The sequence below is a fragment of the Marmota flaviventris genome, chromosome 12 (assembly GCF_047511675.1).
Source record: "Marmota flaviventris isolate mMarFla1 chromosome 12, mMarFla1.hap1, whole genome shotgun sequence".
NCBI classification, from domain to species: Eukaryota; Metazoa; Chordata; class Mammalia; order Rodentia; family Sciuridae; genus Marmota; species Marmota flaviventris.
In genome coordinates, this window is record NC_092509.1 from 80,889,136 (window position 1) to 80,903,432 (window position 14,297).

The 14,297-nt window shown below is 38.4% G+C and overlaps 1 protein-coding gene across 2 annotated transcripts in view; it reads right to left on the reverse strand.

Annotated features, from left to right (window-relative positions):
• Nucleotides 1-1,833: 1,833 nt before the first annotated feature.
• Nr5a2 (nuclear receptor subfamily 5 group A member 2) overlaps nucleotides 1,834-14,297 on the reverse strand; it is a 120,909-nt gene continuing 108,445 nt past the window's right edge. For both annotated transcript variants that reach the window (XM_071619742.1, XM_071619743.1), the window contains one exon: nucleotides 1,834-3,514. In XM_071619742.1, coding sequence (XP_071475843.1) covers nucleotides 3,267-3,514 — 248 coding nt within the window. In that variant the 3' untranslated portion in view covers nucleotides 1,834-3,266. The remainder of the gene's footprint in view (nucleotides 3,515-14,297) is intronic.

Genomic DNA, 14,297 nt, shown 5'->3' on the forward strand with positions numbered 1-14,297 from the left:
AAATGCTTCATTTCCTCTGTGGAACTGTGATGCGTGGATTATGATTACTTTAATGCTTCAGATATCCAAAGCAGGGCATCAGATGACTATCAAAAATGCCTAGAGAAGGAAAGTAATTCCTCTTGTGAAATTCTATTGATTCCAATCCCATCAAGTAGTTAATTACTCAGAAGTTTTAGCATCCAATAGAATAAGGACAACATAAAGACTTTTAAAAGTTATCAGGCTGGGCATATCAATATTTATTGAAATACTGAAAAAAAAATTCCACTTTATTGAGAAATTCCTGGCAAGAACTGACATGACAATATGTATTTCACTGATACAGTAAGAAAACGTCAACAAGTAACCGACTCCACACTCTAAACATAGCATGGATTTGAGCCCAAGGCAGCCGCAGAAAATCTGTAACACAAATATTCAGGACGCTACAGGTTGCATGTTTACAAACATAGACCAGCTATAATAAACCAAGCTAAGCCAAAAACCTTTATATTTGAGTCTGCTTTTACTAATAAGTCCTGTAATTGATAAGGCAGTTGGCTGAATGGATGTCTGGTTACAAACTGGTTAACAATGAACATCAGAAAAATGGCATCTGCCAACTTTGGATGGGCCACAGCCAGCAGCTGTGGTGCTTTCTTGTTTATCAGCTTCTGTCCTCAATGTCACCAGCAGTGTGGACGTAACTCCATATGGTCTCTTTCTAACCATTCCCAGGGTGTGATCCACTCGGTTAACAACATACCAAAATTTGACATTTTTTAGGGTCACTATTCAGTAGGAAGAAACATGGATGATAGGAGTGAATGTATTTGACTTTTTTTTTTGGGGGGTGGGGGTGCATGGAGGATTGAACTCAAGGGCATGGACCACTGAGCCACATCCCCAGCCCTATTTGTCACACACACACACAAGGGATGGAACACTTCCTGACTGTCCACACCACTGTGCCCCTCCACGTGTCTTCTGACTTGGTTCTGAATGGGGGTAGCAGTGATGCTGCCGGGCTCTGGGGTGCTTTGGCTGTGAGCTCTGGCCAGCGATTCTTCACTGCTCTTTGGGCCATGAAGATAACATAGGTGACAGACACGGCACAAGTCGAGGCTGGGCTTTGCTAGCCTGCACCTTTCGGGTGGGCGGGCATTAAAGGTGATTAATAAAAGTAATAAAATAATTCTCTTTGTACACGCTGAAGTCATAACTAATATCTTTGGTATACGACTTACAATGCTTGAAAGGAAAACCGGGTAAGACTCCACCTTGTTAAATTTACTTGAAAACAGAGGAAGCTACAGGTCCCATAATTTACAATAGATATTAAATAAACTACAGTAAGAATTAGGAAGATTTACAGACATTTAATCAAGTGGATGATTTTAATTCATTAAGACCCTTCTATGTCCCTGAACTATGTCCCACTAACTTGAAGACATGCTACAGTAAACACATGTATTTGGTTTCTTCAGTCTTGGCTATATCTTATACAAAGGTGAAACTGAGAACAATAAATTAGCATCATAATTGTCTACAGTTGAAACTATGATATACATTATAAATAAACTATTCAAAAGCCAGAAACATTTATGAAAAAAAAAATTAAGGGACTAGGAGATACTTTATTTTTTTACAGTTTCTACAAGTGATTGTGCTGCCGATAATCTCAAAAAAATTAAAGTCTAAATGAGATTCCCGTTTTTGATTTTAGTGTCTCACGACATATAATAATTAAGTCCTGTTAAAAATAATTACGAATCAGAAAAATAACATTAAAGAAATTACTGCTTCTGTTATTCTGTAATATCATGATCCCCGCCCAACCCACCCCCAGGACCTAAAGAATGTAAACACTATATTTTATCTGACTTTAAAAGCATTAATACTTTATTTTAAAGTTGATCCACATCTGCACAGCTACCTTTCAGAATCGCGCAATAAGGCAAGACTTTCATACCTGTGGCATCGCGTGTTAATAATACTGACGGCATTGTTTGGAGAGTTTGTTTGCAATTCTTCGTCCTCCAATATTTGTTCTACAGCAGACTTTGGTCTATGACTTAGAAAGGTCAGTATCACTCTCTTCCTTTCCTCTTTGGGGAAGATTTAAATGACTATAGTATTTTTCCAGGCTGTATTCAAAAATTACCGTTCCCATCTCAAGATAGGGGATGCTCAGTGGCAACTAGAATGAACCTTGTGTCAACCAATCTATCAGCTTCTCCTTCCTTTTCATTTTCATAGCTTGACATGCTTCAATTTTTATGTTCAACTACTTAGGATTGTGACTATTTGACATTCCAGCAAAAGATTTTTAATGCTGTATTTTTTAAAAATGAACCACAAACCTTTATGATTAAAAAGGGCAGATGTAGCCTAAAAAGCCTTTCAGCCAGAAATTCTTATGAAGTCCAACAATGCCAAAGCCACATTTCAGCAACAGTAGCAGAAATAAGATCTAACTTGCTTTAGTTATGGAGCATTTGCTTAAAAAATTTGTAGTCATTTCCCTTAATATTCATGAATGCTTATATAAGATAGAAGAGGGATACTGCCTGCTCTTTGTAAAATCATGAACACGTGACAAAACAAACTTGAGAACATATTTAAAATGGCAAGCTGACATATTTATAGACTGTTCTTATTAGCGGTTTGCAGGTCTAAGACACAGACATTTGGAATTCATGATTTAGTGGAGCTACTAATGGGCGTGGCTGAGCATAGGTCCTTTGTACAGACTTGGTGATCACAGGGCAGAAGGTGCGAGGCCTTCCAAGGAAGAGAGAGGGGCTGTCGCAGGTACAGCTGATGCATTCTTGAGAATTGTTTCAGTTCAGCTTCACCAGGGAGGAATTCTGTAAAGCTCAATCCCTCACTGTATAAGCCTAATTAATAACACAGATTAGTTCCTAAATTTCTTCATAGTGGAGATCAGTTTAAATATACAAGAATTGTTCTGTCCATTTTTATTCTGACATAGTGTTGGAATCCATCTGTGAGTTCAAATCCATTCCGTTACAATGTCTTTCACATGAATCCTTTGGGGACATGAAGCCTTTGATTCACAGTTTGCAATACAAATACCCTGATACATCATTTATTTGCTATTAAGTATTTGATTATTATGCCTTTTTAAATTCAGTATCTTTAACCGAGTTTTTTAATTAGTGTTGCTTGGAGCAGTTCAGAGTATTTTTTCCTCTTCCTGTTCTTTCCCCTCCCCTCAAATCTCTTTGTGTTCTGGAAGCAGAACTCTTAGGGGTCATAACTTAGGCTCTTTTTGCATGCAACATTTCTATGAGAAGGTTATTGTAGGGCACGTCCCCATTCAGGTGTTTGTAGTAGAGGTATTCCTCAGCCTGCATGCTGATCGCCCGGATTTCGGGTAGTCGCAGAAGTAGCTGCCCGAACTTCTCTGTTTGCTGGGGGTAGTTGCACACGGTGTAGTCCAGCAGGGCGGCATTGACCTGTTCCTGAACACCTTCTACCAGCTGGAAGTTCTCAAGGTTTTTGACATCTGCATTTAAAAAACAAAGAAAACAACATTTCAATGGCATTCTAACTCCCCGTTTACTAAAGCAGTGTGTTCAATGAGTGGATGTATTTTCCCCCTGACATAAAGCATACTCTATACTCTGCTGAATATTCAGTGAGCTGGACTCACCAAGCTTCCTGGGAAAAATGATCACAAAAGAGCTTTAGAAGAAGGTCTTGTTGAAATTCTGCATATACCTCAAGTCAATTAGACACCAATGGATTTTGAGCAAGGTCAACTCTTTTCATATCCTACAAAAGGAAAGGTTTGAGGATTCCTAAAGTAGAGGGATCATAATATATTGCCAGCAAATGAGTCCCTAGAGAAAGACCTATCTTAACCCAGTATATTACACAATTCATATAATTCTGTATTAATTTTTCTGACCCAAGGTGAAATCTGTGTCCAGGGTATGATGTAGTTAATTCTAATAAAAAGTGACAGGGTTCTTGTTTCTGTTTGACATTTTCTAAATGATTCTGAAAGCCTTTGACTTGTCTAGCCTATGCTAATGAACCATCTGTACACTCCACTGACTGCCAACGGAATAGTCGCTACTGGGAACTCTCTAAAATATATATCTCAGTGACTAATGATCGTTATCAAATGAAAGTCTTGTCCTTTAGGCAGAATACAAGCTAGGCTGGTTGGTGCCCTTTAACCTGAACATGGTTTTTAAAGTCTGATTGTGTCCTTTTCTGTTTTTCCTTTTGGTCCTGGGGTCCCTCTTTGGAGAAGCCGGACATAGGCTATTCATTCTGCCTAACTCCTGGTGAGCATCCAGTTGTTGTAAGACATCTGCCCTAGAGGTCCTTATAAATACTGAATAAGAGAGAACACCACAGAATCAGAAAAGACAGACTGACGTACAGACATACACAGAGACAATGGGCCAGGGAAAATGGAATGTTGGAATTTCTCTCCTGGAGTTTATTTATGTTAACTGTACAACTTTACTACAATGTGTATATAGAAGCCGCTGGGGAAAAAATACACAGATGTGTGTGTGTTTACATACACCCCTGCATGGAAAGTAAAAAGATGCTTTTTAATTGGGTAAAAATAAATAAGAAGAATTTTGAAGAAAACAACAAAATGGTATGAGTAAAAGGTTAAACTCACTAAACCAAGTTAATGGTTACCTTAGTAACGCATATCCAATATTTTGAGCACGATCTACAGTTTGCGAGTTCTGAATGTATATACATCAAGTCTGCCTTACGCTTACTGTTTTATTTTTAGATGGAGATGGACACATACCTTTATTTTTCTTTATGGTTATTCTTATGTGGTGCTGAGGATTGAACCCAGTTCTTCACACATGCTAGGCAAGTGCTCTACCACTGAGCTACAAGCCCAGGCCACGTGTACTGTTGAAATGTGTTCAAGACGATTTTGGTGTTTATGTTTGGGTTGTAACCGTGCACTAAACATGCTCCTTTCTATCCCCAATTCTCTGACCCAAATTTGAAACAGTGAGGAATCAGTGCTGAAATAGATACAGAGTGTGAGAACTGAGTACCACATCTATTTCAAAGTGAGATGCAAAAAAATTTGATCATTAATAAGTTGTGCAAACAGACACACATCACACTACCAGGAACTCTGCATCTTCTTGTCACATCAGACTTGGCAGCTCAGTTGTTATCCACTTGATATTTTATATATGTGGCACTTCACAGTTAATAAAGCATTTTAAACCTACCTTACAGGAAATATTTTTAAAAATGACTTTAAAATTACTTAAACTATTTATAAACCTGGCTAGGGACTCAGAGGTATACTTAGTTCAAAATTATAAAACGTAAACAATCAAAAATACCTTCATATGTTGTACCTCTGTACCACAGAATAATCTACATGGGTGTGTGTTATAGTGATTTAAACATAACTACAAAACATTTGAAACGGAATATTATTTTACAGTATAGTGAAAGACAACTCTCACAAGTAAAGCTAGCAACAGTCATAGAGATTAACAGGGAGGGTGTAGGAATGTGAACAGTGTAAAGTGTAAGATAAACGAATAATAGCCTTTTTAGAAATTTGTTTTTGAAACTTTCTTTTTTTGATAAATGTATCCTTTGAGAACGATGTTTAACACTTTGTGATAAATTACGTCACCCTGAAGGGTGGGGAACCCATTCCCCATGAGCAGAAAACAAAGGGCAGATCATCAATTCTAGTTTATTCACACATTCTTATAGAATGATCATTTAAAGTCTTTCAATTAGCTTTATGAATATGTTCAAATTACACCTTTCCCCCAAGATTGTAAAAATACATGAAATTTTCCTTCTGGCAGAAAAATATACAGATTTATCAAGCTTTGGTTTCTTTAAACTGAGAATGAAACCCAGGGATGCTACACCACTGAGTTACATTGCCAGGACTTTATTTTTAATTTTGAGACAAGGTCTTGCTAAATTGCTGAGGCTGTCCTTGAACTTGCGATCCTCCTGCCCTAGCCTCCCAAATTGCTGGGATTATAGGCAGAAGCCATAGTGACTGGCTCAAATATCTAATTTTTCTCTAAAGATCAACAGAATTGAATTCACATGATTGAATTAATTATCTGATTAAGTTTCTTTAATGAATTCATCACTAAATATAACAAAACTTAATCTGCTAATTGCACCAAAAGATACTTGCTGAATATCTATTTTATATCTGTGTCTGTACAGGTGGTAAGGATCCTAACATATAAGCTATAAGGTAAGAAAGGGAATAGGGAAAGGGATGTAGAGCAATTTCAATTGATTTAGTCTCTTTTACTCATAGAAGTTGCTGGAACATTTCTCTCCTGTCTGCCCCTGAGACGGTCTGTCTATTTTGAACTGTCCACTCTCTGCAAAGACTCTAAGTTCTTTGGGGTGAGGACGCTGCATCAGTCAAGGCATCTTCAGAAAATACACCAATTACTGTTGATATTTTTGGTTCACTTGTTCAAGAATGATATAGTCACATTTGTGAAAATGGCCTGTTACCTTATCTTGACTGCCAATCTCCTTTTTCTAGTTAGAAGCTGATTTTAAAAATTTGGATGGGTGGTTCACATTTATTTTTATATAAAAATATTTATATTTTTTTATATTTTTATTTTTCAGGAAACTTTAATGTGTTTCTACAATGCTCATGGAATTAGTTTTATGCAAAATGATGTCCTTTCAGGAAAATTTAATCCATTTAAATAGAAATTTAACATCTTAACCATTTTCCCTGAGATGTCCTTCCTCCAAATCAAGATTTATCTCTAAGTACCGTTACTTGGTGTATTTTGGAAGTTTTAACTCTTCTATAAGTGTTATTCTACAATACCACACATTCACAGATAAATTCATGTTAAATTATGTGAGAAAACAAAATCTGGAAAACATGAATGCATGTTCTGGAGTTGTCAAAAATAAATGTATTGGGGATTTGGTTCCCAGATCAAATAGCACTGCACCACCTCTAGGTTTTGGCAACAGACCCCCAGCTGGAGGTACAGGGATGGACATCAGACCCAAATTCCAACCAGTGCTGTGGCATTTTGGTGCTGCGTCTCAAAATCTCCTGTGTCTGGCACCCTAAGTGCGCCTTTGAAATTTATATAAGCTTCATTTTAATACAATTTAAAAACACTGGTTAATGAACTATCATTACAAATTCTGAGCTAGAGATTGTATGTAAACAGACAGACGCATCCCCAACCCTTTCTCTATAGCCTTTAAAATTTGATGACTGGCAAGAGCATTTTGTGCTTCCCCTCTAAGTATCAATCTCTTATCATCTATTCTACTTTATTCACTCAGGGACTAATTACCCACTTTTTATATGAAGCAGCATTAGGATAAGCTCACAGTGGGGTGCTCAGATTTTTCCCCCTCCTTATTGGAAAGTAAACCCTTAGGTCTTCTTGAATATATTACAGGGCCGACTTCTCAGTCCTGCATAGCACTGGGGCTGTCTGAAGATGAAGATTCTTATCTCTGCCTCCCTGGTTGCTGCGGCAGTGGGAGAGCCTGTAAACCTTCCCGTTCAACACACTACATACAACACACTTTTACAGTGTTGTTCTTTGCTGAGCCAGGGAGCTTTGGGGGAGGGGTATGAATTGTTATTTGCTGACAAGTGGGAGGAAAAGAAACTTTTTTTTTTTTTTGGAATACCAGGAATTGAACCCACTTAACCACCAAGCCACATCCTCAGCCCTTTGTATTTAATTTTTTTTTTTTTTTTGGATAGGGTCTCCCTAAGTTGTTTAGGGCCTTAATAAGAAAAACTTAGCCTTTTAAAAGACATAAAGGTGGGGGAAGAGGTACTATTTTGCACTTAGAGAATATTTCTTTTTCTCAAGGCTTTTGGGGGGATGACCTTCTATAAATTGTCACACAATTTGTTCTCAGAAGGTCTTTTCCTTTGATACAGAAAAAGAGAACTGAATTTTCTGTAAGGAATATATTTTATTTAAAAAATTCTAGATATTGATGGACCTTTATTTTATTCATTTACTTATATGTAGTGCTGAGAATCGAACCCAGTGCCTCACACATCCTAAGCAAGTGTTCTACCACTGAGCCACAACCCCAGCTCCTATTTGTAAAGTTATGTTAATAGGGCTAAATTTGAATAATTTTGTATAAATAATTTCAAAAGGAACTGTGAGAGGTTGGAGAGCAACATTCATACACCAACAAAGTTCACTTAAAACTTTCTCACACCAACAAAGTGCACTTAAAGTCTGGGCTTGGGAACGAAGGGCCAGGTATTTTTGATGTTTATGTCCAAGAGGAGATTCTAGCCCGGTTTCCAGTAAAACCTGAAACTTGAAGATTTCAAATTCATGCCTATAAATCCTTTGCAATAATATAGGTGTCCACATATAAGTTTATTAACTCAAGAACTAACTATTTTGACCAACTAGAACATACAATTCACTGCCCTCATTACGCAAATTAGGAACAAGAAAACGGTGTGAAAAAATATGTACATAAGGCATAGGTACTTTTTATGCACATAGAAATAAAAAGCTCTTAAAAACTGCATGCTTTGTTATTTTATACCTTCATATATATACAATGTACAAATTCATTCACTCATATTCATTCATTCATTCATTCATTTGGCAGCCTTGAGTCAGATGCTGGGATACTGAAGTAAAAAACAATCTCTGCGCACAGTAGTTCATTCAGTGTGAATGCAGATAAGCAGTGAAGCCTTGGGGGCCACACAGGATAAGCACCTAACACAAGGCTCAAGGGACAAGAAGAGTTCCTGGGGGGAGAGGGGAGGGGACATCGGAGGAATTCTGAAAGATGAGTAGGAGTGAGCTAAGCAACATGTGGAAAGAAAAGTCCTGACCTGGCAGACAATGTCCCTTATACAAAACCTCAGAGCAGGACAGAAGGGGAGGTCCTTGGAACACTGTCATGCAGCTGACACTTCATGGTTCAGATATGGAGGAACCATAGGGTTTCAGACTGTGAAAGGCATTACATGTCAGAACATCTGGCTTTTACTATAAAGCAATACAGAAGCACTGACGGGTTTTAGGAAAGAAGGAAATGGTCAGTTTTCTGATGAATAAAGAAAACTCCACTGAAAGTGGGGGAAAGGGACGGGTGTGTGCAGGAGGGTGAGGAGGCAGCAGGCTCATGAAGGAGATGAGAACGGAGGCCACTGCAGGAAGACAGATGTGAAACATGGCCATGGGGGTGGGGAAGGACCTGAAAAGCATCCAGGCTTGTTGACTTTGGATTAATACAGAGACAGCCACCCAGCATGGCTTCTTGGCATCTATTAATGAAGTGTGGTGGTAGCCAACCTTAAGGTACCAGGATAAAGAGATTGGAGTAGTTAGGAACGAGATGTTTGTAAAATGGCCAGAAGTAAAAAAAAAAAAAAAAAAAGTCTAGACCTCAGCAGAGAAGCCTGAGCTTATGGTCTTGATTTGGGAGTTCTCAGAGAACAGGTAGAACCCCAGGAATCAGTGAGAGTATGTAGAAAAGAACAGGCTTAGGGGTGGGGGCCTGTAGCAGCTAATGTGTAAAAGACCCAATCTTGAAAAGGTATTGCAGGTATGCCAGGTATTTTTTTTTTTAACATGTTTTCTCATTGAATCTAGTTAAGAGGCTTATGGAGAAAGTATTAATATTCCTATAGTCCAGAAGAGAAACTAAGACTGTGTTGTATGAATGGGCCTGTGTCACCCTAGAGCCCTCACATGGTGGGATGGGAAGCCTACAGGGGCATCACTTTCAATTCCTACAGCTTTTTCTTCCTGTATCACAGCCTGCAAGTTTCAGTTATGTACTAGGGGTGGAGATTTGCTGATGCTGAATAATCAAATACTTCAGTTTTTCTTAAAAAAAAAAAAAAAGTCTTATTATATTATGAATGAATCATCCTCAGAGAATTTGAAACAATATAGTATTGGCACACTGGGATGTAACATACCTTATCTTGATGATTTTGAAGGAACTTTATCATCTCCCCTCTCCTGGCCCTGCTTAATGAATCCAGGGTGCTTCGCCACTGAGCTACACCCTCAGCTCTTTTTATTCATTCATTCATTCATCTATTTATTTTTTAGGTGTGGATGGACACAACACAATGCCTTCATTTTGATGTGGTGCTGAGGATCCAACCCAGCCCCGCCCGTGCTAGGGCTCTACCTCTGAGCCACAATCCCAGCCCCTTTATTTATTTATTTATTATTTAAATTTTGAGAAGAGGACTTGCTACATTGCCCAGGCTGGCCTTGAACTTGTGATCTTTCTGCCTTAGACTTAGTAGCTGAGATCACAGGCATGCACCACCACGCCTGTCAGGAATTTTGACATCTTAAATGTCAGAGACCATTATAAACAATAGTCACAACTGAGACTGAACACAGTGTAGTGTCAAAGGATGTCTCTGTGGAGGATCCTCTGGGCAAGATTCACCCCAGCCTTTTACATTTGGACCATACAGATACCAAGGCTAAGAAATAAGTTTCTCCACCTTTGCCTTATTTCAGTACAAGTTAGAAAAACAGATCTCATTAATCAAAGAAGTTTTAAATCAACTTGATTTTGTGGTCTAGTACCAGTGTTCAAAGAAATTCACAGAAAAGAGGTCTAATCTAGTCTGAGGGACAAGTTGGGCAAGTCACTAAACTCCTCTATTTTTCTATTAGCAAAATAAATGAAATAACTCATTTCTTAAAGCCAAAGACACTTTAACTAATAGTGAACTTAAAAAAATATACAGGTACAGTATCCTCACAAGGCATTATTTTTCTTATAATCTCAGCTAGGAATTGGAGGAGTTTTTTTTTTTTGGCCTAGTACATGACTGAAAGGGGAAGTTCCTCAACAGCAATCTGGTCCTTTTCCCCAATGTGACATTTCACGGACAAAGCAAAATCTCTGATTATGCAGTTTTCCAAAGTTAATGCAAAGAAGAGTGAATACCTGCAAGTTTATCCCTTTCTTGATCAAAAACAATATTCAAGAAAGTATGATTTAGTCTTAGGTTTCAGTTAAGCATTTTCCATTCTGTTTATTAATTTTGAAGCCCACTTTCCACAAGATGTACATGGCATTTTGCATAAAATGTCACTAATCCAGTGCCTACCATAGTGCCCAGGAAAAGCAGGGCTCAGAAAATATTACTGTGTAAAGAATGTCACCTGCAGAGAGATGCCTGCAAAATACATAGTTCCCAAAGGGCAGCAGAGTTCCTAAAGAGAAGGAATATGTCTTCTTCAGTAATATGTCTTCATTTCCAGTCTTAGTTCTATCTCTATAAAATTGTGAGATCATGGGCCTGTCACTACTTTGAGTTTAATGTTTTTGCATCTGTGAATACCAAGGGCTGGACTTGAAGATCTCTATTGTCACCATAGCTCTACTATTCTGTGCAATTTTGAATGGGATTTTTGACAAGAAGACACTGAATTCTTAGCAAACTAGTACATGTATTACTCCACATTTACCCAACAGCCCATCACTTGCTTTTTCATTCAATTGTCTGGATGGTACTTTAATCTCCATAAGGATTTGAGAACTCATTTACATGAAAGTCGCCCCCTCTTACAGGAAACAATGTAGCTTTGGCAGGTATAAATTCAAAGCTTGCAAAAGTTCCTAAGCAGCTCCTGTGTGCCTGGAGATGTCTGGCATCTCTTCTGTTAGGACACAGAATACAGAATTGAGTATAAATGACATCAATTTGATATTTGGAACAAAGCAATATTTCATGCATTAATAAAAATTAATCCCCCTTATCACAGTCTGACTCTTACACCACATCTCCTTGCCTCACCCACTCCTGTCTAGATGCACCTCTTGGTATTTCTTGGTGCTACTTTAATATACCAAGTTTGTTTGTCCTTGGGACCTTTCTACTCTCTCTTTTTGGATGGTTCTTTCCCTGTTGTGTAAGACTCACTTCCTCACTTCATTGACTACACTCATCTACTCAAGGAGATGATCACTCTTTTCGAAGAAGCTCTATTGTCCTATCACTGTCTTCTCCCTCACCTTGCCTTATTTTTACAAATTTTCTTTTAAAATACATATAAAGTATAAAAGAAATAGATAATTGCCGAGAGCCTAAAGGTAGAAGCAATCCAAGTATCAATAAATGGGTGAATGGAGAAACAAAACCTGCCCCCCCCATATGTACACACAGGGGAGGATACTAAAAAAGGAAGGGGACTGGCATATGCTACCACAGATGAACCTTGAGGACATTTGATACATGAAATAAACCAAGGACAAAATAATAAGCACTATGATCTTTCTTATATGAGGTATCTGCAGTCGTCAAATTCACTGACCCAGAAGGTAGAATAGTGGTTGGAGGCTGGAGTTGTTTAATGGACACAGAATTTTAGTTTTGCAAAAGGAAAAGAAGTTTGGAGGGGCTGGGGATGTGGCTCAAGTGGTAGCGCGCTCGCCTGGCATGCGTGCAGCCCGGGTTCGATCCTCAGCACCACATACAGACAAAGATGTTGTGTCTGCCAAATACTAAAAAATAAATATTAAAATTAAATTAAAAAAAAAGAAGTTTGGAGATTGGCTTAGAATTTAGCACTACTGAATTGTGGATTTAAAAATGGTTAGATTAAAAATTTAGGTCCCCACCAAAAAATGCACATAGATGCTTGTATCGCAATTTTACTTATAATTGACAAAACTTGCACGGAATCAAGATGCCCTTTTAGTGAGTGAATGATTAACTTTGTTACACTCAGACAACAAAATAATATTCAGTGTCAAAATCAAATGAGCCATCGAGCCATGAAAAGACATGCAGGAATCTTAAATGGGTATCACTAAGTAAAAAGAAGCTAATTTTAAAATGCTACATATTAACGATTCCAACTATATGACATTCTGGAAAAGACAAAACTACGGAGATGGTAAAAGGAGCAGTGGGTGTCAAGCATCAGGTGGGGAGGGGACTGAACAGGCAGAGCTTCATATGATGCTGTAACAGTGGCCATGTTGTTATACATTTGTCCCCATGGAATGTACAAAACCAGGAGTGAATCCTAATGTGAACCAAGAATTTGGGGTGAAAATGTAATTTCATCAAATGCAACAAATACATCACTCTGGTGGGGAACACTGATCATGGGGGAGGGCTGTGCACGTGTGGTGGAAGGGAACACAAGGGAACTCTGTACCTGCTGTTTAATCATGTTGAGAACCTAAAAATAAAGGAAAATTTTAAAAAAATGATTGCCATATAAAAGAAAATTTAAACCTAATGGGAAAATGGTTAAGATGATAGATATTACGTGTATTTTATGATCATTAAAATTTTTTTTAGGGCTGGGCACAATGGTGCATGCCTGTAATCCCAGTGGCTCTAGAGGCTGAGGCAGGAGGATCGAGAGTTCAAAGCCAGCCTCAGCAAAAGGGAGGCGTTAAGCAACTCAGTGAGACCCTGTCTCCAAATAAAATATAAAACAGGGCTGGAGATGTGGCTCAGTGGTCCAATGCCCCCTGAATCCCTAGAGCCAACCCTCCCCTCCCTGATTATTTTTAGGACTGGGGCTCTGGCTCAGTGGTAGAGTGCTTGCCTAGCATGTGCTTGGCCCTGGATTAAATTGCCAGTACCACCAAAAAAGAAAAAAAAGTTAATGTACATATAACTTTATAAACATAATATAACAGATTTGTCAGACAACTGAAACACTGGGACATCACCGGCCCCTCAGGCTAGTGATGTTGTGTGTTCCCCCATAAACAAATTCCTGACCCACCAGCGGTAACCACAACCCAGCATTTTGTATTTCCTCTGCCCCTGTATAAAACTGCTTGTTTCTGACAGACATATATGTGTGTCTGATTTTAAAAATTGCCCATCATCCCTTCCACAATAAAAGTTGTGAAGGTCTTCTTTGCAGCTATCTTCCTACAACCTGGCAAGTGCTAAACACAGTGAAGATGCTCAATAAATATGTTAATAAATTTCTCCATTAAATATTCGAAACCAACATCTCTCTCTCTCTCTCTCTCTCTCTCTCTCTCTCTCTCTCTCTCTCTCTCTCTCACGTTTGATTCTTCCACATCAAATTTGTGGCAGATTTTATTTTTGTTTTGTGTGAAATTGATTTATAACTGCAAGCAAAAAGCACAAATTCTGTTATGTACTGTGCTTTCTTAAGAAACAGATTCAAACAGGAATTTTGGCTAGGGGCTTTGTACACAGTGCCAAGCTTGCCTTCTGTCCTTGAGTCCTTTGGACTTTCCTAGGTGGAGAACCCATTACCACGTTCCACACCTTC